Source organism: Poecile atricapillus, chromosome 10 (assembly GCF_030490865.1).
Source record: "Poecile atricapillus isolate bPoeAtr1 chromosome 10, bPoeAtr1.hap1, whole genome shotgun sequence".
Taxonomy (NCBI): Eukaryota; Metazoa; Chordata; class Aves; order Passeriformes; family Paridae; genus Poecile; species Poecile atricapillus.
This window is the reverse complement of record NC_081258.1, coordinates 4155085-4181692: the sequence shown is the minus strand read 5'-3', so window position 1 is coordinate 4181692 and position 26608 is coordinate 4155085. Positions and strand designations below refer to the sequence as shown.

General features: G+C 41.9%; 1 protein-coding gene across 3 annotated transcripts; it reads left to right on the top strand.

The window, feature by feature from the left end:
* The first annotated feature begins 1586 nt into the window (after window positions 1-1586).
* On the top strand, window positions 1587-26058 carry LRP3 (LDL receptor related protein 3). Of its 3 annotated transcripts, none has more exons than XM_058845782.1 (8): window positions 1587-2065; window positions 3611-3673; window positions 6981-7028; window positions 13068-13206; window positions 21418-21626; window positions 21954-23040; window positions 24175-24307; window positions 25225-26058. In XM_058845782.1, the coding sequence occupies exons 2-8, from the start codon at window positions 3667-3669 to the stop codon at window positions 26029-26031; spliced, it is 2430 nt and encodes an 809-aa protein (XP_058701765.1). In that variant the 5' UTR covers window positions 1587-2065; window positions 3611-3666; the 3' UTR covers window positions 26032-26058. The 3 variants fall into 3 exon arrangements, with proteins under 3 accessions (XP_058701765.1, XP_058701766.1, XP_058701764.1); XM_058845783.1 differs by having other exon boundaries at window positions 1588-2065; window positions 3611-3689; XM_058845781.1 differs by lacking the exon at window positions 3611-3673 and having other exon boundaries at window positions 1588-2065.
* The last annotated feature ends 550 nt before the right edge of the window (window positions 26059-26608 follow it).

Below are 26608 nucleotides of genomic sequence, written 5' to 3'. Positions count from 1 at the left end.
TGAAAATCAGGTCTCAAAATTTTAAGTTAGTCCTACATGAACATCAAAGTATAACTCCAAACTGAGTGGATTTTATTTTATTTATGTTAGTGGCACAGACACAATCTGTTAAAAAAAGAGTCTCCATCCATCATTTTGCTTTCAACCTTATAAAGTCTACTGTTTTGGTGAGATGCAAGGGTGTTATTTAATGGAAATGAGGGATGTAATTTACTCATAATTATCATAAAATGGGTTAATGCAGAATATAGAGGTGACTAGACATGTTTTTTAAATTACAATAATAGACTCACCGAGGAAAAATTATTTTATGAAACATTTCATTATTGCTTTCACAGACCCATAATTTGAGGATTACTGCTCAAAAACCCAGATGAAGTGATTTTACAATCATGGGTCCATTAAAGGTTTAAGAATTGTCTGGTTAGATTAAAAAATGGTGAAGAAATGTTGTGTGATTTATTATGCTGTTTAAAATTGCATAGATACATGTGAAATAGACTCTGTCTGCAGAACAGGCATGTCACCACTGTGCTGATCTCACCTACAGGTAAACTTTGTTTGTACTGACCCACTTATCTCTGCATCTTTAGCAGAGTAGAAGTATTTGTCTCCATTTCTCTCATTCCAAGCATCCCCAACATGATACTATTGCTCCTCAGGCCAATCATCCATTAGGCATTCATTAAGAGGCAGTGATAGGCAAATGCGAATTGCAATTATAATAATTCCAACAAAGAAATTGATAAGAAAAAGATAAGGCACAGGTCTGTAGCTGAGTGAGGGTAGGGATCTCCTCAACCCCTGAAGTAATACTACAGCCACACCTTATACTGTTGAAATAAAAAGGCCTAAAGCACTGGTTCTGGTTCTCAGGGGCAGTATTGGAGCATCTCCAAATGGCAAAACAAGGAAAAGTTCAGCAAACATATGAAGTAGAACTGGTTCACTGCAGCTGTTTAGGGCAGCCTGAGCAGGGGTACCTGTCACCTTGCACTGTTTTGCAATTCTCTTCATGAAGTTCCCAGTTAACTTCTGTCGTCTTGCTGCTTGTAAACACATTGAACTTTGTCCATTTTCAGTGAGACAGGATGGGTTTACGTCGTTAACTAAAAATATATTTGCGAATCGGCTGCCTTGCTGTGGATACATCACCTGTTTGATGACCGGATGACTTGTTTCACAGTCGGCAGGGCCTGGAAGCGTCCGGGCCTGGGTCCCAACACTTGCTAGGGGTGAAGGGGCTGTGAGCTCTGAGGGCAATCGGGTTCCTGGGGAGGCCTTTCTCCCTGCGCCCATCACCGATCACAGCGTTCGCTCTCGGGAGCTGCAGCGGAGCCAACTCAGCGTAGCTCCGGAGGAAACTGCAGGGAAAAGGCATCCGGGTGACCCGCCGGGCCGAGGCAGCTCCCGGCTGGGGGGCCGGCGGCGGCAGCGCTGGGCGCGGCCTCCCGCCGTGGGGCCGCGGCTCCCGCAGCCGGCCGGCAGCGGGGCGGCCCCCGCGGGGCGCTGCGCCGGGCCCGGCCCGCCGGGCTGCGCCATGGCCGCGGGCGCAGGGGCGCGGCGAGAGCGGGGAGAGCCGTGCCTGACAGGAAGCCCGGCAGCCGCCGCTGCGCGGGCGGGCTCGGCCCTCGCCTTCCCTTCCGTCCCCGGCCGCGCTCCGCCCGCCCGCTGGCGGCGGCCCCTCAGGTGTGCGCGGAGCGGAGCGGGGCGGCGCTGCGCTCCCCTCGCCGTCTGGCCCGGCCGCCGCAGCCGCTCGGCGGGCCTGTCACGTGGGGCCGCGGCGCTGCGGTCTGTTCTCTGCCACCTGCCCCGGAGCGGGAGCCCGGGCCGGCCATGGGGCCGCCGCGGCCGCCCGCGCCACTCCCGGCTCCCCGGCGGGCGGGGGCACCGCGGGCCGGCGGCGCCGCAGGCTGCTGCGGCTCGGCGTAGCGGCTCGGCGGGTGCGGAGCCGCCGCGGTTCCCCCCGCGCTGAAGGGCAGGCGACAGCGACCCGCCATGGAGAAGGCAGCGGCCGCGGAGCTCCGTCAGGGCGCGCTGGCGCCGCTCACTGCCATCTGCCTGGGTGAGTGCGGCCCGGCCGCTCCCTGGCGGCGGGGCACGTCCGGGCACGGCGGGCATCGCCTGTGGGGACTGCTGGGCCCCCTCCTCCCCTGCGGGAAGTGACCGTGGGCGGGGGACGCGGGATGGGACGAGGCTGCAACACACTGAATGGTGCCGGCGGAGCCCCCTCCCGTCAGCCCGCTTCCGAACGGGGCGCGGGGCGGCGCGGCCGCGGGGCGCTCCGGCACCTTCCCGGGCTGCCGTGCCCGGCGGTGCGGGGCCGCGCACAGCGCTGCCGGATCCAGCGGAACCCATCGCCTTGTCCTTGGCTCTGGAAGAGCCGCTATAACCTTGCGTAACCCTGAAAAAAAAAGTTCAGGAGGCATCAGCGGCTCTTCCCTGGGCTGTGAGCTCGTGCGGGGCGCGGTGCGGGCAGCGGCGCCGGGGCTCACTTAGGGACTGCCCGGCGCTTCTCATGAGCGGCAGCGGCAAGAAGCGTTTTGTCTCCCTCCACATCTCTGCCATGTTCTGCTCTCTTCCTTCCCTTCTGCTTGAAGCCGTTGCTCTCCGCTCTGCTTCCCAGCAGGTGTTGAGTTATGGCAACGAGATGAAGCGTATTGCTGGTTTCCAGCCTGTCAGCCCGTTCAGCCGGGGGAGATGGTTTTTGTTAGGGAGAAGCGCTGGCGCCCAGCTGTGACTGGAACGAGCGAACGACAGGCCCCGCGTATTTAGCAGGGACACATGGAGAAGTTAGGAGCTCCCAGAGCTGAGGGCTCCCTCCCTCTGCCCTGCCAGAGGGTTCTGCTGGGGCTGCACTGAGCCCTCCACACACTTAACTTGGTAAACTGTCACAGCTCCTTCATCCAGAATGGTTTAACCCACATCTCTTTGCTAATGAAGTGGATTACAGTTAATATTTAATAATCCTAAGTGACAGTTACTGTTCGTTATGTAAACAATCAGAAAGGGATATCTGTGGTTAAACTGCTTGTTTTGTTTTTGTAACAGTGCTTCCTTAACATCAGTGCTTACCTAGAAAAATGTAGAAAGTTGAAGTTGAAACGTTGCTGTGGTTATTACAAATGTGTCTATTTTAATTAATGTAACTACAGTACTAAAAGCTAGCTGAACTACAAAACAGTTTGAACATCCAGGTCATACAACTCTTGTTTTTTGCAGAGTCTTAACAGGATTTCAGTGATGTGCACAGCATGAGGACAATGCCTGTTTATTTAAAATTAGAGAAAGATACATATTTTCCCTGTATTTCTAAATTTCTTACTGTATTTTTGGGAGGGGTGTTTTGGGTTTTTTAGTTTTGTTTAGGGGTTTTGTTTTTTGTTTTGTTTTGTGGCCCATTCAGATCTTTGTTAAATCTTTTATTAGTTGACATGAATAGTATGGTTATTGTTAAAATGAGTAATGAGATAATAAAAGATTATGTAAACTCCAGAGCTGAAGTGAGAACACTCCTTGTGTTTAGGTGTGGGTGATGTCAGGTTGAAAGTTTAGTAGATTTCTGCTTTCTATGACTTCTAGAATTTCACTGTCTGGCTCTTCTTTTCAGCTGGAATGTTTTATTCCTATTCCTTGCACAACTGACAGTAGTGGAAGTTGAGAAACATGAGAGGTGGGAAGCTTGTAAGGTATTTTGCTTCAGTGAACCCATAAGAATATAATGCTGCTTCTTTAACTATTTTTGTGTTTTACTTCCTGCTTGTCCTTTCCTTTCATCCTTCTTTTTGCCATTCTTTTCTTGTTTTCCCATGGCCTGTGTGTGGGTGTTTGGTGTCTGTATCAATGTACTGCCACTGACCATTGCTGTGTGACCTCATCTGTAAATTGCTGCTCCAAAGACTGGAATTGGGTTTGTTTCAACTGTTCTTTTGTGAAGCCATTTTGTTTATCATTCTTAAGAAATTCTGGAGGACATAGAAAGTTATTAAATAAGAAGGGATCTGTGAAGCTGATGTCTCTCCTTCTGGCTGTGGGGAAAGCCTGGTAGCTGTCATTTGGTTTGGAGGTGCCAAGATGTAAATTTCCCTTTTGATCCAAATAGCCACTTTCCAAGCTGAAAACCTCACCCTGAGCATTATTTAGCAATCCAAATGAGTGGCACAGTAAGTTTCCTACATGGAGTTCAAGCCAACTGAACCACTTCTGGGATTTCTTTCTGGCTTTCCCATAGCTGCTCAACAGTTAAGAAAAAAGGCATCTAGAAAACTTTCTGATACTCTAGTCTCTCACCTCTTTTTATTTTGACAAGGTTTTGATTTGACAAGACAAGAAAATCTGCAGGGAATGACTATTCTTTCTTATGGGCCTTTGACAGTTTAGAGAGCAGGGTGCTGGTTTAACAGTGCTCTTGTGGTTTGATGGGTTTGAGTGAGTGAAGTGGATATTGGAAACTATATGCTTATTCAGTTGCTTGGGAAAGTATCTGGTGTGAGACTTAGGTTTTATTTTAAAGAACTATTTTTGCTGACTTCTTGGTGTGAAAGGGTTTGAAAATGAGAACGAAGAATTTGCAACTGCAGCTGATAGAAGTTTTTTGCAGAGATAAATATTTTTGGGGGTTCTCTTTCTTAGGTATCTGCCAGGTGAGGTGTGCAAGGCTGCCTATAACTGCACTTGTGGTAGTAAACCAGGGCTCTCTGTTTAACAGTCCTCAGTAATGTCCCTCTGAGTTGGCTGATTCCACTCTATTATGCCCCTTGTCTTTACCCTACTTATTTCCATTTAAAGGGCATGGGGGGCTTCTTATAAGCCATGTGAAACAATCTCTGTTTTAGAGCTTGTTTCTCTTACGGCTGTTGGGACTATTCAGATAGGAAACATAAAGAAAGATTACAATGGTAGTACAGACCCAGACTCTTCCATACAATGTATCTTCAAACACTGCTTTCAGTTGTGCTGATACTAGTTAGGCATGTACTTTCTTTGGAGCAAAACCAAGTATTTTAATTCTCATGAATATAAATTTGTGACATAATCACAGATTAATTTAATCTCAGTCTTTAGGGCTGTATTACTATGGTTACAGAAATAGTGGCACTTTAATGTTGTATGAGGAAATGTTGTGTTGCTGTTACTGCTGTGATCCAGAGTTTGTCACAAACGGATGTGCTGCTTTGCCAGAGTTAACAGAGCCATGTTGTTTCCTGGTACAGGGTTGTTGCTCCTAGGTAGGCTTACTCACCTAACGGAGCAAGCCAGCAAAGAAGAAATAATTACATGGCACACTGTTATTATCGTATAACAAATGTTACTAATCATAGCTAATTATATAATAAAATCAGTGCTGTTAGGGTCCTTTGAACATCATAATAATGCTTATTGACACAAATATTTCAAATGCAATTTAACACAAATTCTTCTCAAGCTGTAGCATTACATATACAGCCATTTAGTTGCTCTCCTTGTTTTGTGTATTCCTGAAAGCTCAGTCCCAAGACTACTTAGAAGGAGGGGAGGTCACTGCCCCTGTCCCTATGGTAGAGCCCTGAAGTCTGTGAGGAGTGAGGCCATGAGCAGTCTTTGTCTCTGTTTTGCAGGGCCTGCCCTCAGCCTGAGGTCTGTAGCAGTCCTCCCAAAAGGAGAAAATCCAGCTGTGGATAGCCAGGTATAAGTCAGGGAGGGACAGCTGTAGGCAGCTGGGCTGCTGCAGTGTGACAGCTGAAAAACCTGACTGGGCCTGAGCTGGGAAGCTAAAGGATTGTTTTTTATTTCAGCCCCCTTTAGTATCTAGTTCTTTTTGTGCCTCTTGTGCTGGCTGAAGTTATAACAGAAGGTAGTCAGGGAAAGGGTCATTGTTTTGTGATGTGTTTAGACAGTGTAGAAGACAATGGGGGCCCACACTCTGAGCCATAAATAGTGTTAATTGCCAGCTGCTTCCTAAGACTGTTGGGAACAGGGATGGTTTCTCTTCCTCTCTTCTCCTATTGTTGATTTTTTAAATGATGTTTTTCATTTTTGCAAGAGGTTACCCATTAAAAGATTTAGGACTTAACATATGTAAAATAAAGCCTAAGTGAGTGCTTGGCTGGCATGTTGTAAATCAAGTTTTTGATAATATTTTAAACCTTTCTAATTCTTTAAAACATTTGTCATTTTACTAACAGGTTATCTTTGTAGATTACAGATTACTGTTGAAATGAGAGCAGTCAGTGGAACATGCTGTAATTTTTAAATAAGTGACTTAAAGAATGTGTGGGGAAACTAATAGGGAGCTGCATGTTAATGCTGACTTCTGGAGCAACAATGACACAGGACAAATTTTCTTTGGCAATAACTTCTCTTTCCAGATTACTTTAATAGTATACACTGTGAGAGGAGACTTTTGAGAAAGTGAAGAGTCTTTGGAACTTAATTTGCAAGTCAGATATATATTGCAAGTACTGCCTCATCCTGTTTTGATTGTATTAGTGGACCTTGTTGAAAACTTCAATGCTTGTGCTTAGTCAAGGCAATCATGTTAGCTTTAGCAGCTGATTTTCAAGGTGACATTTACCTGAGGGGAACAAACTTTGCTTTATTAAGAGGAGAAGTATTTAAGAATAATAATCACATTAGTTATCCAGCATTTAAGTGGGTACAGTCAGTAGCCATGATGATAAATGTTTTAGTGTGATTGTTCTTCTGTGTTCCTCAATTAAAATTAATCCTATGGAAGATAATTTAGAATAGATTGGCAGTTGTTTCTTTTGGTAGTGTGTTTCAGAGATACTGAACTTACATTGTGTATTGACTTGTTTTAGCTACAGTGAAGGACAGTAGTTGATTACATGACTTGCCTGTGCAGATAAGCAAAGTTCTTGTTGGAAAACTGTAATGCATTTATGCTAACACCCCAGCAAACACCTAGGAATGGTTAACTATTGACTTCCACCCTGTACCGCTAGAACTTGTCTGAACATTATCTTTCTGTCTTTACACAGTGAATCTCTTCCTGACTGGGAAAATAGAAAGTGCTGTTACCTCATTAGGTAAGACAAACTTTTCTTACCTGTATTTACTGTTCATTTAAACTGTTACTGTTTCTTCCCCATACAAAAAGATGCTCTAATGAAAGAGTAACTTTTGTAATGATGCTTGTTTGAGACAGACTAACAATGACATCTTAGGAAGTTTAGGACTTTTAAGTCTTCCTGAGCTTTGTCCTGGTGCCAGCCAAGGCCAGAGATTGCTGTCCCCAAGCCAGGAGGAGCTGGGGCTGGAGCTGTGTGGGCACAGCGGTGGGGACAGGATGAAGGTGCTGTGTGAAGGTCGTGCCACCATTTCTGTCCCTTCTGGTCCTGTCCTGGGGCAGGATGAACAGAGCCATTTCTGTCCCTTCTGGTCCTGTCCTGGGGCAGGATGAACAGAGCCATTTCTGTCCCTTCTGGTCCTGTCCTGGGGCAGGATGAACAGAGCCATTTCTGTCCCTTCTGGTCCTGTCCCAGGGCAGGATGAACAGAGCCATTTCTGTCCCTTCTGGTCCTGTCCTGGGGCAGGATGAACAGAGCCATTTCTGTCCCTTCTGGTCCTGTCCTGGGGCAGGATGAACAGAGCCATTTCTGTCCCTTCTGGTCCTGTTCCACTCTGTTGTCATTGGTGTTGCTGCTGTCACTGTTTATTTTCTTAGCTGGTTGCTGTTAAATTGTAAATTGTTACAGTAACAGTAAATTGTTATCTCAACCTGTAATCTGTATTTTGTCTCTCTCAGCTGAGGGGGGGTGGGGGGACAGGACTGGCTGCATTTGTCTTATTTTCCAGTTGAGTTTAAACCACAACAGGATTATGGACTGCATCATTGTCATTGTGATAGATAAAAATTGTCAGCTTGAGGCTAAGGTCGTAGTGCATGCTGATATGTTTAGGGGAAAACTGTGTTTAGGAAGTGTGCCTGGCAGCATCAAGTCAGGGAGAGTGGCTCATTCCTGAAGAAGTTAAAACAAGAATATTAAAAATGTCTCATGAATGTCAGCCTGGAAATGCAACCAGAATTGCAGCACTTAGTGTAATTTCTTTCTCTCTAGCAGTGCTGTGACTTACTGACATTGTGGGAATATTGCAGTCAGGGTTCTCCTAGTGATAAGGACCCTCTTGTGGCTGTCAATCCACCATCATATGTATAGATGTACTTTACTCCCAAAGAGGTTGCAATTTATGTTAAAACCAGAAATGGCAAATAAGGGAGATGGGAGGAAACTGGAAAACAGAAAAATAATTCTAGGACAGTGGATCAAATAATGTGGGAGCTTGAGTGTTCAAGTCAAAATTAAGGGTTGAGAAGGTTTAAATCAGGAGAAAGTAGTAATTTTATGATTAGGTAACCTGCTTAAATTAAGCTTAGAGGAAGTGTGGATAAACAATGTGTTGTTTGCAGCAGACTATTTTCCATTCTTTCATTGGAAAAAATACAGAGTGTCATTTATGACCTAATATGTTCTGCCTGGATGGTTCTTTAGTTTTTGATGGAGTTTGGCAGCTGTTTGGTGTATGATATGTGAGTTTACAAACTGTAAATGCAGTAATTACACAGTTGCTTACTTAGACTGGTGATACTGCCTCATCCTAAAATATATAGAGCTTCTTCAGTTGGCTCTGCTGCTTTCTAACACATTTTTTTACTAGCAATAGAGTTGTAACACCCAGCTTTTATTCCACAAGCATGCTGAAAACCTCAGAGTATCGTAGCCTTCATGTTTTCTTGTCTTCATACAGTTTTGAGTTACCTTGTCCCCCAGTAGTGTAACTGGAGCTGGGACAAAAACGATTATCAAAGGTTATTTCAACAGAGGGATCCATGTATAGCTTCTCTTACCTGTGCTTGCAGAAAGTTAGCTTGGCTGTTGATCAAGCAGCACGAGCTGAGATTTGGCACATCTGTAAGTGCAACCCTTGGACTGTGCCTTTGCTGGTTCTGATTGGAGCCAGAAGCCAGCTGGAGCCTGGGCAAAGCAAAGGGGAGCCTTAAGTTTTCTTTTACCACAGGCATGAGGGATCTGCATTAAAAAATGGGTGCAGGCCCTCCTTGAGGGAGCATTGTGAGAACTTGGGGAGAGTTTCCTGCTGACTATGAGACAGCTACTTGAGGAAATGTATATTGCCAAGCATTTGGTTTTGAGAGGAGGTTCCTTGTTGCAAGTGCAAAACGTCTTTTATCCTGGAGCAGATGGTTGGGATCAGTTCCTTGTGACTGGGACAGGCCCTGGTGCAGAAGAATGTGAAGCTCCAGGATTAATTTTCATCTGGGATTGTTTGAAAATTTATTCCAGCACAGCATAGTACCCTTAGTGCTGTCCTTTTGTGAAGCTCAATGTCTGTTTTATTACAGTTGCTCTTGCAAAAATAAGAGTAACATTATTCATGTAAAGTTTTTGGAAATGTCATTTGTGTATTTGTGGCGTATTTAACAGGCAGAGGGAATCTACTGCTATTTACAGTAGAAGAAATCCATTTGATTGTCACAGAAAGCCTCATTAAGATTTATGCCCTCTTGACAGAAACTCTCTGAACTCAAATATCTTCTGGCATTTGTTTAAAGTTTGGGGTTTTATTTTTCTCTGCTTATTTCTTTGTTGTTTAGGGTTTTCTTTTTAACTGTGGAAGATTTATTATGGTGTCTTTATAATTTATCTTTTCTTTAAAAGCACCATCTCAGTAAGATTTTTGGTGGGTTGGTTTGCCAATCCAGGAACTGGTAATTTGATGTTTTTTCAGTAATGCTAAATGTGGGAAACTGAAGCAGTTTGGAGTTTTTAGTGAATTAGGATTTCACTTTTTTCCTAGGTTTGTGCAGAAAAGTTGTGGAAAGACACAGAATTGTTGAAAACGTTATCGCTGCTATTGTTAAGTGTTGTCACTGATGATAAGGTCTTCAGAATTCAGGACTGTACCTTTCTATTTAGGAACTTCCGTTTCCTTGAGATGCTTTGGCAATTTGAACAGGCTTTTGTTTATTTTCCTTAAGGAATCACAGTGTCATGCTGTACTCAACTTAATAGCACAGTACTTAGGCATGTGTGCAATTCTGCAGACTTCATGGCCAGGAGCTGAGGAGAGAAGTGGGACCCTTTTATTGATATTGAAGCTGCAACAGTATAAAATTCTGCCCTTGTGTGGTTTTACCGTTTTGTTGTCAGCACTGAAGGCTGTGTTTAGTCAAGGTTTTTCTTTCAAGATTTATGTGTGTGAAAATAGAGCTGCTGGAAGCTGTGCTTGGGTACTTCACCTTTTCTGCCTTGCAGTAATCAGTGGCAAGGAGTGGAGAGGCAGGCGGCTGCTCTGGGAACGAGGTCCATTGATGTTTGAAAAATTCTGTAATAAATTCTATCATAATGAGTGTTGGTTGGGAAAAAATAAAAAAGACATCAAAAACACGAGGCAGCTAAGTGAGGCTTTTTGTTTGGGGTCTCTTTGTTTCTGACTGTTGCTATTCTGCTTGTTAGTAAAGGGTTATTTTTTCCCTTATCTACTCACACTCATTACTTCCTTGGACCCCTGAAGGAGATGGCTAGACCTAGAGGCTTCTGCTTTAAATTGTCTTATACCAGAGTAAATATTAATTCAGATTTGTGGTTCATTCAAAGCAGGACCCTTTGCAGGAGGCAAACAGTTGTCCATTTGATTCTGAGTAGGACAAGTCTGAAATGCTTGAAGTGTGTCAGAGTGGATAAGGCCATGGTAAAGTATTGGCAACAACAGCCATTGTCAGATGAACTGCCAAAAATGGCATAGAGTGTCAGTGCAGCCCTTACCTCACCATGTCCTTAGATTTGCACAGCTACAGTTCTTCTGGTTAGAAGAAAAAAATCTGTTTCTTTTGTTGCTTGTTTTTTCTTGCCTCACATTTATATCAGATGTGCAGTGTTAATAAGAAAAAGCATTTCTCATTGAAGACCTGAACTGTGATGTTACAGCAGATCCTCTACATTATGAAATTACATTATTCCAAAAGGGAAAAATGTAGTGATATTACTTCTAAAAAGCTGGGATACTTAAGTAACTATTGCTCAGTCTTTGTAATTACTTCCTAAAACTGAGAAACAAGTATTTGGGAGAATAATAGCTCTGCTAACAACACTGATGAATGTGTGAATGGAAGTGCTGATGTGGAGCCATGAGCCTGTCAGTGGGACTTCCTCAGGACGGAAAGGAAATAAGTTCTGTTCTATTGCAAATACTATAAATAAGGGATATTAATCTAGAACATAATTTGGTACAAGGGCAGCAGAAACAGGTGTTAGTGGAAGCCTCTGGATAGTGCTGTCTGCTGTATTTATTCTTTCACTTAGTGCATTGTTTCCTTCCCATTTTGAAGTGTTATTAACCTGACAGTTAGGAAATGCATCCTTTGCTGCTCCTTTATGTGTTTGCTAGGTCTTGCTCCACTTGTGCTGCTGTGATACGTTGGTGCAGTAATAGGTATGTGGAGGAGCACAGTTATAAACCTAAAGAAACTGAGAATTGGAGTTGAAAAGTCCTGTGGATCTTACATTTCCTTTTATAATTCTGTAATTGCAACTGCGTCTCAGTATTTTCCAGCATCTGTCTTGAAGCCCCGCACTGGTTTTAGAAATATGATAACAAAAATGTTCTTGTAACTTTATTACTGCAAAATATTTGTTTGGAAACAGATGTTTTTATGTATTTATGTATTCTGTATGTTTTTGTGGCCTTTGAAACTAGTAGGAATTATATAGATGTATTTCAGTGGAATGTTCTACCTGGAGAGTGAAAATAATAGTATTTTTATGTTTTGCCTCAGGTAAGTTACTCACCTTATGCTTTTTGTATTCCTGTGGCTCTCACTTCAAAAGTGCTCACTGTGAACAAACAGAATAGTGCCAGGCCTGGGTCCCCTGGAGGGGACGTGCTGCAGCCCAGCCCCAAGCAGGAGCTCTTGACTGCAGCCAAGTAGCTTTGCTGGTACTCCTTCCATCCTTCCATCCCTCCAGTATCCTGACTGGGAATTGAAAATGGTGTATTTATGTGGCTGGATTTCAAGCCATACTGTAAATCTCTCATTTCTAGTGCAGTGTATTTGGATGCATATGTGTATGAGGTTGACAAGGTATAGTCAACCTTTCTTTTCCTTTGCTTCGTTTTTCAGCTACAGGAATGTAAGCTTATGTCAAAAACTGAAATATTCAGCTGCAGTCCACAAGTCATGCTCTAAATAGTAATTTGTTTTAAAAATAGTTTAAATAATATTTTTGGAGAATGTTCAGAATAGCTATTGCATTACAGAGAATTTTCCCTCTTGTACTCTGCTTGGAGTATGTTTTTCTATCAGAACAGCTTTTCAACTTGTCCTTGGAACATTTAATTTTCATTTTTGAATTGCTTAATTACAAATTATAAGTATTTGATGTAGCCTGCTGTCTTCCATAGGAAGAACTAAATGTACTTTGAAAATTCTGAGCCTTATTTGGTGGCCTTGCTTGCTCCTTTCCCTGTCTTGAAAATTTTTCCCACCTATGTGGGTTCAGAGGGAATTTGGAGTACTTCAGTAATGTCCAGTGAAAATATTTAACATTGATCTTCAGTTTACTTTTTTGTGGGAGGGGTGGGGGTGTGGTGGGTGGTGGTATTCTTTTAACCCTTACAGACTCTTCATATGGTTAAGAGAATAAACAACATATCCAGGAACATGCTACAGCAAAATGAACTACTAGCTACTTTACAGTTAATACAGATCTCCTTTTGCTGGGTGACCTACCTAGGCTTTGGGAAGCTGGTAAGAAGGATTCCTGTATTACATCCTCTTGGCAGATCCATGCAGTAATATTGATTGTAGCCTGTGGTAGATTCATACAAGATTATTGATTGGTCCTGCATTGAAATGCAGGTTATGCTTACCTACACTTGGTGTGGGTGTCTTAATTAAAAAACAGGGCAGGGAAGAAAGCAGTAAGAGGATAAAACTGTTGACTCTTGTATGTCTGCAGTCTCCAGGAACTGATGAAAGCTCTTGAAGCTATTATGAACTGTTATGAGGCAAAGCATTAACACTATTGTTTTTGTCCCCTTATTAACAGCTGCTTGCAGTGGGGAGCTGGAACAGCACACAGAGAGACGGGGAGTCATCTACAGTCCTTCTTGGCCATCAAACTATCCTCCAGCCATAAACTGCAGCTGGTACATACAGGGAGATCATGGAGATATGATAACAATTAGGTATGGTTTGTTATTTGTGGAGGTAAAGGATTGCTTTGCTGAAATAAAACAAAATGTGAGTTTACCTTATACACCAATGTGAGGCTGTCTTCAGAGAAAGCCAATATTGGTGACACTGGAACATGGTTCCAGGTTGGGCACCTCTCTCTTTTTAAAAATGCTTCACTGTGTCTTGCTTCTGTAGGCTGCTTCTGACATCCATTATTACAGAAGTCAGTTGTGGTCCTGTATTGTATTTATCTTCACAATGCCTGCATGATATTTTGTATACCCTTGACAGACGAGGCAGTGGGAAACAGCAATATATTTACTCACATTAAATAGTCCCCTTTCCCTTCATTGCTTATAAATAAGGGTTGGTGAAGGCTATAAAACCTGGAACAGCTTCAGTGGGCATGTAAAATTCTTAGAGCAAAAACAGCATTTTCAGTAATGTCTTGAAATGGTGCTATGTTTAATAGACAGTTGAAGATAATTATTGGTTATTGTTACTTGTTTACCAAGAGATACATGCTTTTCTGCTTAGTATTTATTTCCAACAAATCAAATAATAGTTAGCATTTGTGGTACAATTTCAGCTCAATTCTAGAAAAATGTTGTTCAATAAAGACTAAAATATACTGGAAATGGTTTGTTAAGAATGTTTAGGGTACAATATGAACATACTTGAATGTGCTTAATTTGTCTTGGCTAATGGTAGGATCCTTCACGAACCAAGAATTTCTTACTTAAAAAATAAAACATAGGAAAAGTTTTTTTTTTGGGAGGGGGTTTGGTACTGTTACATTTGACACCATCTGCTCATTCTTTGCTCAGCTGCTTAAAAGGACTGCAAAAAAAACTGCAAAAACCTCTTCAACTGCAGATGCTCAGAAATTGAAAACAAATCTGCCACAGATGGAATAATAGGAAGGCTCCATCATCCATACTTCAAAATAGGAACTACTCACCAAAAGTAGTGAAGTAAATACCTGCCAACATTTGAAATTCATAAATAGAAACATGCTTTTAAACCCCATTACATTACATTGGACGTGGGGAATTTGTCTCAAAGCAGAGATTGTTGGAAGCTGAGAAAGCATACAAATGAGACACAGACTTGACTCTGGAGAATAATCCTGCAGTTTATGCTATGGAAATGTCTCAGAGCTCCAGCTAGAGTTAGGACTCTCTTCTGCAAGTGTGAGTGTAACAGAGGCTAAAGAAGCAGAGGAACATGAGGTGTGGCAACTGGTAATAATGTGTGTACAGTTTAGATGCATGCACTGCAATATGACTTGAAAAATTTCTTCTTAATGGGTTTGTTTTCTATCACTGAATACACAACCATATCCTGCCCTCCTCTGCAGATGCAAACAATAGAAACTATGTGTTTACATCCCAGGGACTAGTGTTGTGGTGTTATGTTTCTGACTATAAATGTACTTGGAATGACTCACTCCACTGTGTGAATGCAAAATGTTACAGCATCTGAGGATTTCTTTACAAGGTTGTTGCCCTTGCAGTGCCAAGGATGTGAAAGAAGGAGCTGACTTGCCTAGGCTAGGAGGTTTCAAATGCAAACATGTTTTCTGCTTTCCAGCTGGATATGCTGCTTCTTCTAACAATGTGTTGGTAAGGGCATAAGAGTAGCTTTTAAAATTTTCCTAGGAAAATCAAACACAGTTCTTGCGCTAACATCTGGAGTTTGAAAGGTTTCAAAAAACTCCATCTCCTTTGTGTTGTGTTACACAGTATGCACTTCCTTTGATCTTGCATTCTCATTGATAATAAGACAGCAGTGTTATGTAAGAGATCTATATATAATGAGATACAGCAGGAATCATTAAGGGATAGAATTGCAATTGAAAGTATTTTTTATTTCTAAACTGTTTGCACTTGGTGGTTATTTTTTATAAACCTAATTTTCAGCAGCTTACTTGTAGAGCTGTGACCAGGTAAGGAAGATGTTGGCTTCTGTGGCCATCTCCTTAAGAAGCTATATCCTAATGTCTGTCTTTCATGTGTATATTGATTTTCTTCATATCCTCACATTTCCATGCTAATTGTTTTGTTTTATAGTTTACTTTTTAGAAATCCTTGAGGGGGCTTTCCATGAACAGGAAATATGTGTTCTTTGTGCTTATACCACTCTATATGCATATTTCAGTACTTTCTTTCAAGTTTGTGTGTCTGATGGAATGGTTCTATTGAGACCTGTGAACAAGTCTGTAGTCACTGTTTTCCAGGACTCAGTTATGTCTCTTTAAATTCAGGTAATCAGTTGCTAGTTATTGTTTTGGAAACTACTTGATTTGTCCATCCATTTTCTCTATTTTTATGCTTCTTCTCAGAGAGGATTGCGTAAAATCATGTAAGATCAGACAAGGATGTCATATGCAGTAACTGCCTTTGTACCATTTTTTATGGGCTTTATAGGTTTATGTTTCCTCATATCTAAGAAAAAGATGAAAAAAAATTTTGTTTACCAGTTGCTGTTACTTGATGGTTGTAATTAACCCTGGTGTGGGTGGAGTATAAATTTACTATTTTATTGTTGGAATTTAGGGGACTGTGAGTAAAATGTTCTCCATGTTCAGAATTCAAGCTAAGGGTATTGGAAAGAGATCTACTTAGTGACCCACTCAAGCTTTCTCTTACTAATTGAGGTGGGGGGATCACCTTCATTGGCTTTCACTTCGGTGATTCATAACATTAGCTTTGAAAAAATAAATTGTCAGGTACCATTTGAGTTTCAATTTCTGCATAAGATTACTATAAAATTAGGGTCTGCTCATATATTCTTGCTGGTCTGTAATTGTGTGAGGAGTTAAAGGAACTGCTTCAGTTTATTTTCCAAACTCATTGTATTTCAGAACTTGACATTAATTGGAAAAAACCTCAAAATAGCCATTTAGTTGCTCAGCTTTTGAAGAAATAGTCCCAATGTCTCTTGCCCAAGGTTATGCAGTTAGCTGGTGCTTGGGAGCTGGGAGTAGAATAGAGCTTTCCTGACTTCAGGTCCTTGTGCTTCAGTGGTTAAGCAGAAGTTTTTAATGAGCCAATTAAGTCATCAGTTGTTCACAGTCTACACTTTCTGTGAGAAGTTGGCAAATAGAAGTAACTTTCCTTGCTTAATTGGTCGGTTGGTTTTATTTTGGGACTGTGCTTTACTGACCTATCCATAATATTTATTCTGCAATTTTTAAAATCAGTTTAGAGAGCCAAATTGGACATTTACTTTCTTATTTATTTACTAATAGCTTTCATTCAGATTTTGCATCCCATGTTTGTCCTTTTGCAGTTACTAAGAAAGCTTTCTTTTTCTTTAATCAGTAGTCCCTCGTGCCTAAATTACTGAAAGGGTTGTAGAGAGTTCCCCACGTTATTTATAGAAGTACTTTTATTTCCTAGCTGCTACTGTTCCTTTCAGTACAGATGGCAAAAAACAGAGCTCTGCTAAGCATTAGTTTTGCAGGAAGCACATTTTTCCTCATATATATAGAGTATTAATGTGTGTTTATGATAGTCTGGTTTAATGAAGCAACATGAAAATACTTGTCAGATAATAGAAAGAAGCCATTGTAGGCTGTTACTTCATGTGAGTACATAGGTGAGAACTGATATATATGACTAACCCTGTGATGTTCTGTAAACTCCTGGAGTTCTGCTCACCATTGGAGGTAACCTCTTTTTTCAGTATCATGCCACTGGAAGAGGAATCAGATGAGTTTACTGATTTCTACAGAATTCAGTAAAAACAAGACTTAGTGCTGCATTTCTCAGTTCACATTGAGTTGTTCTGGTTTTAAATTCTGAATACTTTCAGTGTTTAATAGGCTATTGATGTAAATTTTCTGTAAAAATTTGGAAAAGACATTCCAAGAGCAAGACAATAGCATCTTTCAGGAGAAAGAAAACCTGCAAAACTTGGTCCAATGGTTTTGATCTTGTACACCAGTCTTGTTCCATATTCCTGTATTGTTTTGGAGATCCACAGGTAGCAGTGAGAACAGCCTAAGGGCCAGGCCATCTTATAGGTTGTTCTGTGATGGGTGTTGTATTTTGTTGACATTGTAGTTCTAGTGTTGGAAATACCAATGTCTGACTGCTCTTCCTCTCCCTGCCCTGTGAGCTAGGGCTGTGTGCTCTGGTTGTGGAGAGGAAAAAGCCTGGAGGAAAGCCAGGTTCTCCTTCCCTTTATCACAAAGTGCCAAGATGCCAAAGCAGGGGAGCATTGCTGTGGGAGTGAAGCTCTTGGGGGAAGGAGGATGTCTGGAGCAGGTGGGGTGCAGGGGATAAGGAGTGCAAGGGCTGGAGTTTAGCACCTGTGTACTGCAGCTTACGTGGTAGGATGGATCTCTGGGTCCCATTCCACTCCTGCAGAACTGTCAGAGGGCTTTGCTGGAGAGGATTAGTGACTGAGCAAACCTGTCTTTTACTTTTCCTCTCAAATCCTGTGCTTCCCTCCCCAAGATGTTTAAAAGTACCACAGTACTGTCTGGTGCTTCATGAGATATGGATGACATTATACAGGAGTATTCTCTCTTTCACTATGGCTCCTCTTTCTTGTTTTAGTCACAAAAAATGATGTAGTTTTCTGATACAAAAGGTCTGAGACTTCCCTCAAGAAGAGTAACTACAGACTTCAGTGCTTTTCCAAAGACTGTAAAGTGTCTGTGTAATCCTACAAGCAGTACAAGCATAAATCTTTGTCCCATATTTTCACTGTGTACCAATACTCATTCAATCACTGGACTTATCCTTTTGGTAGAAAAATTTGCATTCCAGTTTGAGAAAGCTCAGCTGAATAAATAAATGTTTTGTGGGTAGCAGGATTAAGTTATTCTTCAGAGGACTATAACAGAGCAGCTCTAGATCAAATTAGAGATGATGAAGGAAGTAAAGCAGTAGAGGCTGACTTCACTATCCAGGACTCTTGGCTAAAATAAATCAGTTGGTCACTTAATGTCAGAGTAGAATGGCAGAAACTTATAACACATAACCTTGTTGTCACAAATGCATTATAAAGTGAAGCCAGATTTTATATACTTACAAGTGCAAACATATGGGTTCATATTGTTTCCATGTTTCTTTAGAAGGTAGTGGTTTTTGTGATGAGGGCTTGCTCAAGTGTATCATCCTTCTGGTCTTGTGTAAAATCACCATCATTGTAAATAAGGTAAAATTTGCTTCTAGTAGGGGCAATATAACTTAAAAGGTTGCTGAAATAGAGTGGCAATGCCTTAATCAAAGGAAAATTTGTTGAAAATACATCTGATTAGTTTGCATAAGGGGGAACATAATTGTTTTGACTTGGCTTTGGCTCTTAGCCAAAGAAATTTTATAACTGCTGTGGTATCTATTACACATAAAACTTCACATTAGAACTAGAACATACACAGGAAAATTGTGTTTGAAACTTCTAGGCACTTGGGATTAAGATGTTTGTTTCTGTAAAACAGTTTGTTCTTGTGAATACCCTGTATTGCCCTTTTTGAATACCAAGGCATTTTTTTCAGTAGCTTGTGTATCTCCAAGAGTGTTTTTAGGGAATCTATTAAACTCAGTATTTCCTTGCAAGTCTGTTCTGCCTCATCATCCTTGTACTCTGTGCCTGAAGTTTGGATTTATTAGTGAAGAGGTATGGGATTCTACTCTGAATCTGTCTGAGATCCACAAGTGACACTCAGGAAAATCAGCCTCTGTATGCCTGGGCTTCTGCATTGGAAGCTGGAACTAAAGGTTCTTTCTCTTCCACAACCAAAAAAAATTGGTTATTAGCAGTGTACAACACTAGACTTTCAAGGTGCAAGTAAAAGATACTAATTGTACACAAATGCAGGCTCTTGAGAGGTATTGCTGTCATCTGCAAAGGAGTTTGTAAACAAGGTATCTGCATGTAGCTGATATTTCTGTACTCTTCCTTTTATGAATCTTAAAAGTGTTAAATGTTTTTCTATTTTTTTTTTTCTAGAAAGAAACACACTTTAAAGTGAGTTATAGACAGCTTATTGTATAGGCAAATACTCCCCAGAGTTTGTGCAGTCTGTGTTGTGTAACCATGTTATGGCTGAATTATTTATTTGATAGATAAAAGTAGCTCTTTTCAGCAGAGTGAGGAAAATGACTGGCTGTGGGACCCAGTTGGAGCAGTGGGAGTGCTGGGAGCTGGGTAAGAGAGGAGAACAATTTGTTTGCCTCTTTAAGGTTGATCCTGGTACATCTAAAATAATTACAAAATATCAAAAGATTTAGTAAATTAACTTGTTTGTATCATACAAACACATTTTTTTTAGTCATTCCCACCCCCCATCCCAGTTTTGAATTTCCTTTTCTTGATTTAGTGACTGTTCCCTTTTCTTAAAACCTGTTGTTGTTGGGCAGATAGTTATTTCTAACACTTAGCCAAAAAGTTTTCATTAAAAAATTCCTATGAACAATCCTCCAAGTAGATGATAGAAACCCTACATGATGTGTTGTGCCAAAATGAGTTACAGAGAGCAAAACTGATGTGCAAGCTCAGTAATGCTGTCTCACATCTGATGTAACCAACAAGCTTTATGTGAGTACCTGTAGCTTCCCTGATACTTTGGATAATTCCTTTCCATGATGCAGTGGCTGTTTACTTTCTTGGTCATTAAAACATTTTATGCAGAATACCTGTAGCAGAAATACTTTGAATGGCTGAGTACTTAAATCTTTTTATTTTGGCTGCATAGTCATCTAAAACTTCCTTGGCAAAACATGCTAGTTTCAGAAGCTTGATGAGATTCCTTAGAGCAAAGAATTGAGTGCTGTGGGAATATTTCTTCACAGCTGGGAAGATACACAGAGGTTGGTGGGAGAAGAAGAGTTAGAAGAGGAAGGACATTTCTGGGTGGATTGTCCTTGCACATATGTTGTCATCTCTTAATTTCCATTTTAACTTATCACTTTCAGTGCTCTCTTACATCTCATGCTCTTGATGATAAATTTATTTTGGAGAGTTATTTAAGCCAATGTGTTTGACAGAACCTACAGGTGTGGGTAGGCTGAGTCTCCTATTTAAATTAATTAGCTAGTTTACATAGTTGCTGTTCTTTCCCTTTCAACTTCAAAGGTCAAGATCTGGCAGACATTGACAGCCTCTTGTAAATACACACTGATACCAGAAAATTTATCTTTCCATTTATCTTTTTCAAAGAGTTTGTCTTTGCTGTTTGTGAAAAATCCTTTAGAGAAAGAGTTGTGTATTTTGCAGGAGCTTTCTGAAAATTCTGTCTAGAGAATTTTGCACAACTTCTACCAAGTTAATTTGGTGTCGCTGAGTTACATAAAAAAAGGACCAAAATTAATTTCTAAGTGTTCTGAACAGTGTGCCCTTTCCTAATGAGTATGCTTTTCTGTGCAGTCTGCAATCTGCTATTGTCATTGCAGATGGCTGAATACAAGTGCAATCTGTTTCATCAGAGAACAAATGCCACATATGGTTCCTGAGCCCAGGTTAGGGAGCATTATCCAGTTGTGTTCAGAGTTCTGCAAACAGGGAACCTCTCTGCACTAGATAAGCTACTACTGAATAATCACTTGGCTTGTGTCAGCAGAAGGGCTAGAAATTTGTAAAAGGTTATAGTCTTGTTTGCTCTGCATTTGCACTCCCAGAAAGGGACTATTTTAATCTTTGAATTAAAAGATAATGGTGTTAGATTTTAGGTCCATTTCCACCCCTATTCTCTTCTTGATCTCTCCTTGCCCATCCATGGCTCCAAGAGTGGATTTGTGTCTGTCATACTTAGCCCTTTAGGGTTCTTTGTACCACATCCTATTATTCTTTTTCCAAGACAGTAGTCAACCCTGTCATCCCTAGTTTCATAGCTTTTATGGTTGGAAATGACTACTGAAATTAATCTATTTTCTGTATAACGTATTCCAGAATTTTGCTTTTCTTTACATCTGTATTTTAGGAAGCAGTTTTATTTAAGGACTGAGTGAAAGAGGAATCATTCTTTCAGCTTTTGGAGCTACTTTGATATGATGTTTATGCCTGTGAGATGGGTGCTTTTCCACACTGGGGAATGTGCTTTGCTTTAGTATACAGAAGGTAGATGTTTCATTACCTTTGAATGCAATACCTGTATGTCAGCACTGCGTGATGCACAAAGTCAGCCATTAGAGTCTGTTCTTTCTCTGTTAGGCTTTGTTCCAGACACGTCCTCTTTTGTAACTCGTGCTTTCTTTTGATCTTAACAGTTTTAAGAACTTTGATTTGGAAGACTCTCAGAAGTGTGCAGTAGACTGGTTGATGATTGGCCCGTCTTCCAAGAGGGAGGAGTACAAAGTGTGTGGATCTTCCATACCTCCATCTTTCATCTCTGCAAGGGACCATGTGTGGATATTTTTTCATTCAGATGCATCAAGCTCAGGACAGGCTCAGGGATTTCGCCTTTCCTATATTAGAGGTAAAATCTTATGGGTTTGTTGCTTCACTTTATGCTCTCTCTGACAAAACTTGGAAGACAGTAGTACTTTTTTACAAGACAGGCTTTTTTTACAAGAATTTTTTACAAGACAGTGCTTTTACAAGACAGGTGATGGCCATTGGTGACTGTAAAGTATTGGTGTGGTAACCCTGATATTATCTGCATGTGGCTTTTTAACAGTATTGCTGAAGGGTACTGGGCTGACTCATTAGCTTGTGACATGCATGGCAGTAGATGTTGAAAAGTGATATCTCATAGTTCTAAAAGTTTGATACTGATTTTTTCTCTGCTGGTTCTCTTTCACAGGAAAGATAGGTCAGTCTGTGTGCCAGTCAGATGAATTCCGTTGTGCAAATGGGAAGTGTATTCCCAGTACTTGGAAGTGTAATTCCATGGATGAGTGTGGTGATAACTCAGATGAGAAGAACTGCACTGTCCCTCCAACAGACCCTCCATCCAGCATCTGTCCCTCAGGAATGTTTCAGTGCAGCGCAGCCCACTCCACCAAGTGCTTGATGAACGAGCTGAGATGTAACTCTGTTAAAGACTGTGGTGATGGTTCAGACGAAGACAATTGTCCTGATCTTTCCTGTGGCAAAAGGCTGGGTAATTTTTACGGATCTTTTGCTTCCCCAGACTTGTTCCGTGCTGATCACAGCAGGTCAGACCTTCGTTGCACGTGGTATGTGGACACGCAGGATAACCGGCACGTTCTGCTGCAGCTGGATTTGCAGTTAGGCTACAATGACTATGTAAAGGTGTATGATGGCATTGGAGAGAGAGGTGATAAATTAATGCAGACGTTCTCACACCACAACAATCGGCATTCGGTGAGTGTGGAGTCGTCAAAGGGCCAGCTCACTGTCTCCTATCATGCCCGCTCCAAGAGCACCGGCCACGGATTCAATGCAACCTATCAGGTGAAAGGCTACTGCCTTCCTTGGGAACACCCTTGTGGAAGTGATGAGGAGTGTTTCACTGATAAGCAGCATTGTGATGGCTGGTGGCATTGTCCAAATGGCAAGGATGAGGAGAACTGTCCTGCTTGCCAGAAGAACGAATACCCATGTGAAGGAAACAGTGGGCTTTGTTACTCAGTACTTGACCGCTGTAATAACCAGAAGAACTGTCCAGATGGCTCAGATGAAAAGAACTGCTTTACTTGCCAGCCAGGAAATTTCCATTGTGGGACAAATCTGTGCATCTTTGAGACTTGGCGCTGTGATGGCCAAGAAGACTGCCAGGATGGAAGTGATGAGCGTAACTGCCTGGTGATTGTTCCCAGGAAGGTCATCACAGCTGCTCTGATTGGGAGTCTCGTGTGTGGCTTGCTGCTAGTGATAGCACTGGGTTGTGCATTTAAATTATATTCTCTGAGGACCAGGGAATACAGGTAAGAGTCTTCCTTTGCTGATGCTTTCACAGCTGTGCTGTTTTTTTCCATTTTGTTAAAAGGAAAAAAAAAAAGTTGATTCTTAACCGGAGAATTTGCGAAATACTGTGAAATCAAATCCAGGGACCTGATGACAGCTGAATTAGGCTAAGAGAAGATTTCTGGGAGTAGTGAACGGAAATATCAGCTCTTCTGTGGTCTGTGAGAAGTACAAGTTCATTGTGCAGTTTGGCAGAATCTGCATCTAGCCTAACCTGTCTTGAGCAGTTTCCTTTTCCTTCTCATCCCCTTGCAAGAAACCCCTTGCCCCTGCCAAAAACTGAATGCTGAAATGCTACAGTGAAATCTTCACTGAATCTGCGTTAAATAACCCTTCACCCCTCCCCAAATACTCCAGTTCTCAGTTCTGTTAAAAGTGATATCTGGCTATAGTGGGGCCTGTTCTGAGCAGGAGTTGTTCATGGTGTGCCCCTTTCCCCTGGTTCTGTATGCCTCATTTTAGGTGTAGTGTGTGTGATTCTTTGCCTGTGTGTTACATGTATGTGCAAGTGGGGCTCTGCCTTGTAGGAGAGAGTCAGAGGGGAATTTCTGGTTCCCATCTCCTCCTGTGCTGCTGACCCCGTGTTTCAAACAGGGTGCTTTACATTCTCTCCTGATCAAGTCTGTGTGATTAAGGACCTGCAGAGGAGCTGCTGTGCTAAGGTGGGAACTTCAGTGCCTCTGTTCTGGCAGGACTGGCAAACCTCTCTGCAACTGCAAGCTGCCCCTGTTGTGTGATTGTTTCCAGTTCTTAATGTCTTCTCCAGAAATAACCTTTGGGCCCTTGCTGGACAAGTTACTGCTGTTACTGGTTCAGCAGTTACTGGCCACTTGAAAAAACTTCATTTGCCACAGTGTCCAGCCTGAGCCTGCACCAGACAGTGTGCTGGTTTGATTCATTCATGTTTATACCCTGTTCTCTTAGTCCTTTTGTTTAATTTAGCATCCTGATATGATTTTCATAGCGCTTAGTGGAAGGTTTGTGGTTTTACTCCTGCCATGATCCCTTTGGCAGTGTTTTTTACACATTAGTGTCGGGGAGGCAGGACAAACTGTTACTTCTCTTCCATGTTTTCTCTCTGGTTCCATTTCCAGAGCATTTGAGACTCAGATGACGCGACTGGAGGCAGAGTTTGTGCGGCGGGAAGCTCCACCTTCCTATGGACAGCTGATTGCACAAGGACTTATTCCCCCAGTTGAAGATTTCCCCGTGTACAACGCATCACAAGTATGCAGACAAGTGCCAGTGAATATTTCAGCAGCCAAACTACTATAAATTAGATAAAATCTATCTGGAACTGTATTTCAGTGGCTGTGCTAATTATATGGAAGTAATATAAAAATGTGTATGCATTACATGGAGCTGAAGAAGCATAGTTCCACTGGTGCTGTGGGTGGTTTTGAGCATATGAAATGTATTTGTTGGGGAACAGCAGTGAGATAAGCACTTTTGCTGTACATCAAGACAGAATGAATAGAGACAGAGAGAAAGGTTAGAAAGTAAATGGGAAAACAAGACTTTTCAAGCTGAAACTGTAAATGCACCTGAAATAATAAGAAAATAAAATCTATAGCAGTATTTTTGGAAAATTTAGAATTTTCCAAAATGATTGTTTTTCATTTGCATATTCATTTACAAGCAAGCCATTAAGTCATTCTATTTCATTGCTGGGTCTCAGAAAACTCCTGTACCCTGTCAGAAGTATCCAACTGAGATACAGTTCCTGATGTGATAAAGTATTTTGATAATGTATTGTGATAATGTATTTTGTTATTCCAGTGGAAAATGAACATCCTAGGTGGACAAGTAGAGCTTAAACTCATAAAGGAAACACTGTAAGGGACAGAAGCTGTGGCTGCCCTTCCCTGGCAGTGTTCAAGGCCAGTTTGGATGGGGCATTGACCAGCCTGGTCCAGTGGGAGGTGTTCACTGCAGGGAATTTGGAATTGGATGATCTTTAAGATCATTTGCAAGCCAAACCATTCCATGAGTCTGTGAGAGTCTTTGGTGCAGGCAGAGCTGTCTTTGGTGTTCTCACATGGTTTGTTATGAAATGGGGCATTTAAGGAGGAAGCACAGGGATCAGAAATCTTTTGAGTACATGTGAAATGCTGGTTTTAATGTTTGTTCCCTCTGTGTTCCAGGCTTCTGTGCTGCAGAACATTCGAACAGCCATGAGGAGGCAGATGAGGCGGCACTCGTCAAGGCGGAGCTCGTCCCGGCGGCGCTTGGGCAGGCTCTGGAACAGACTCTTCCACAGACCTCGGGTGAGAGGACAGATCCCCCTCCTGACACCTGCCCGCACCTCACAGACTACACTGGGTGATGGGATCATCAGCAGTGCTGGTGGCACTGCTCAGAGTCCTCCACCCTCCCCTGAAGGACCCAGTTCAGAGGCAAATGGCCAAGCCAGGGGCCCACAAGAAGCTGGGTGTAGCAGCCTGCAGCCAGAGACTGAAGTTACAGAGCCATCGCCTTCCAGCATCTTCCAGCCAAATACTTGCACAGCAGCACATGCAGAGCCTGAGGCTGGACACACTGATAAATCTTCAAGTGCTGACTCTGACAGAGAGCTTAAGCAGTCCAGTAAAGTAGATACAGGAAAGGCTTTCAGAGATCCTTTATCTGAAAGTGTTACAGAAACGATCCATGGAGGGTCAGTATCCAGGAGGACTGTCCAAGAGGACAGTAGTTTAAGTGGAAGTCATCCACTGAGTGAAGATCCATGTAGATTACCCTTAAAAAAGTGGGAATCTGGTTATCCAGACAGCCCTATGAATGTTCATATCCAAGTGAATGGACAAAACCAATGTTGCCCTAACACATACCAGGAGGAGCCTTTGGGTGTTCATGCAGCTTGTTGCCATTCTGTGGAAGTGCCAATGTTACAGTCATCTACTTCCCTCTCTGAAAACAATACCAGTGATGATGAATCTTTACTTGTTTGCTAATAAAAATTTTTGTTTTGTCCATGTAAATTTTGTAACTTCATTGTTTTTGTGGCAGTGCACTTTGATGCTAGGTGGTATGTCTGAGTGTGCTTTAATCCCACAGTGAGTGCAGCACAAGACTAAATGGGACAAGTTTATGTCACCATTGCTATTCCTGGAACTGCAGTGGGGCACAAGTAGGCCAGTATGTGATGTTAGGGGCTAGGAGAACAGGAATGTGTCACTGCAGTTTGGAGGCATCTCCATCCTCTGGTATTTCTTTTGTACTTTCACTCACTCTGCATTGAGTTTTTTTTGCCTTTCAGTGGTCTTACTGAACTAGAGAACTCTGTTGGAACCCAGGGCAGACACCAGTCATTGTAACTCTGAGCACTGAGCTACCAATAACATTGTTGTCTTTTTAGGCATAATAATTGAATTAAAAGTTAATAATTTCAATTAAACATGCATAGGAGGAATTAATATCTCTTGTAACTTCCTCTTTTATAGAGTCTGCTCACTTCTTTTGCTCCCTTCAGAAATGTTTTGATGATATGTACTTTTAAGCATCCACTAAATCCAGTTTCTGTATGGAATA

What these genes read in the sequence shown, in the direction of transcription:
- LRP3 (XM_058845781.1), top strand. Translation starts at nt 1,999, where the DNA reads ATGGAGAAGGCAGCGGCCGCGGAGCTCCGTCAGGGCGCGCTGGCGCCG. An exon ending in GGAGATATGATAACAATTAG is followed by an intron (nt 13,207 to 21,417) that starts GTATGGTTTGTT and finishes TGATCTTAACAG; the next exon opens with TTTTAAGAACTTTGATTTGG. An exon ending in TCGCCTTTCCTATATTAGAG is followed by an intron (nt 21,627 to 21,953) that starts GTAAAATCTTAT and finishes TCTCTTTCACAG; the next exon opens with GAAAGATAGGTCAGTCTGTG.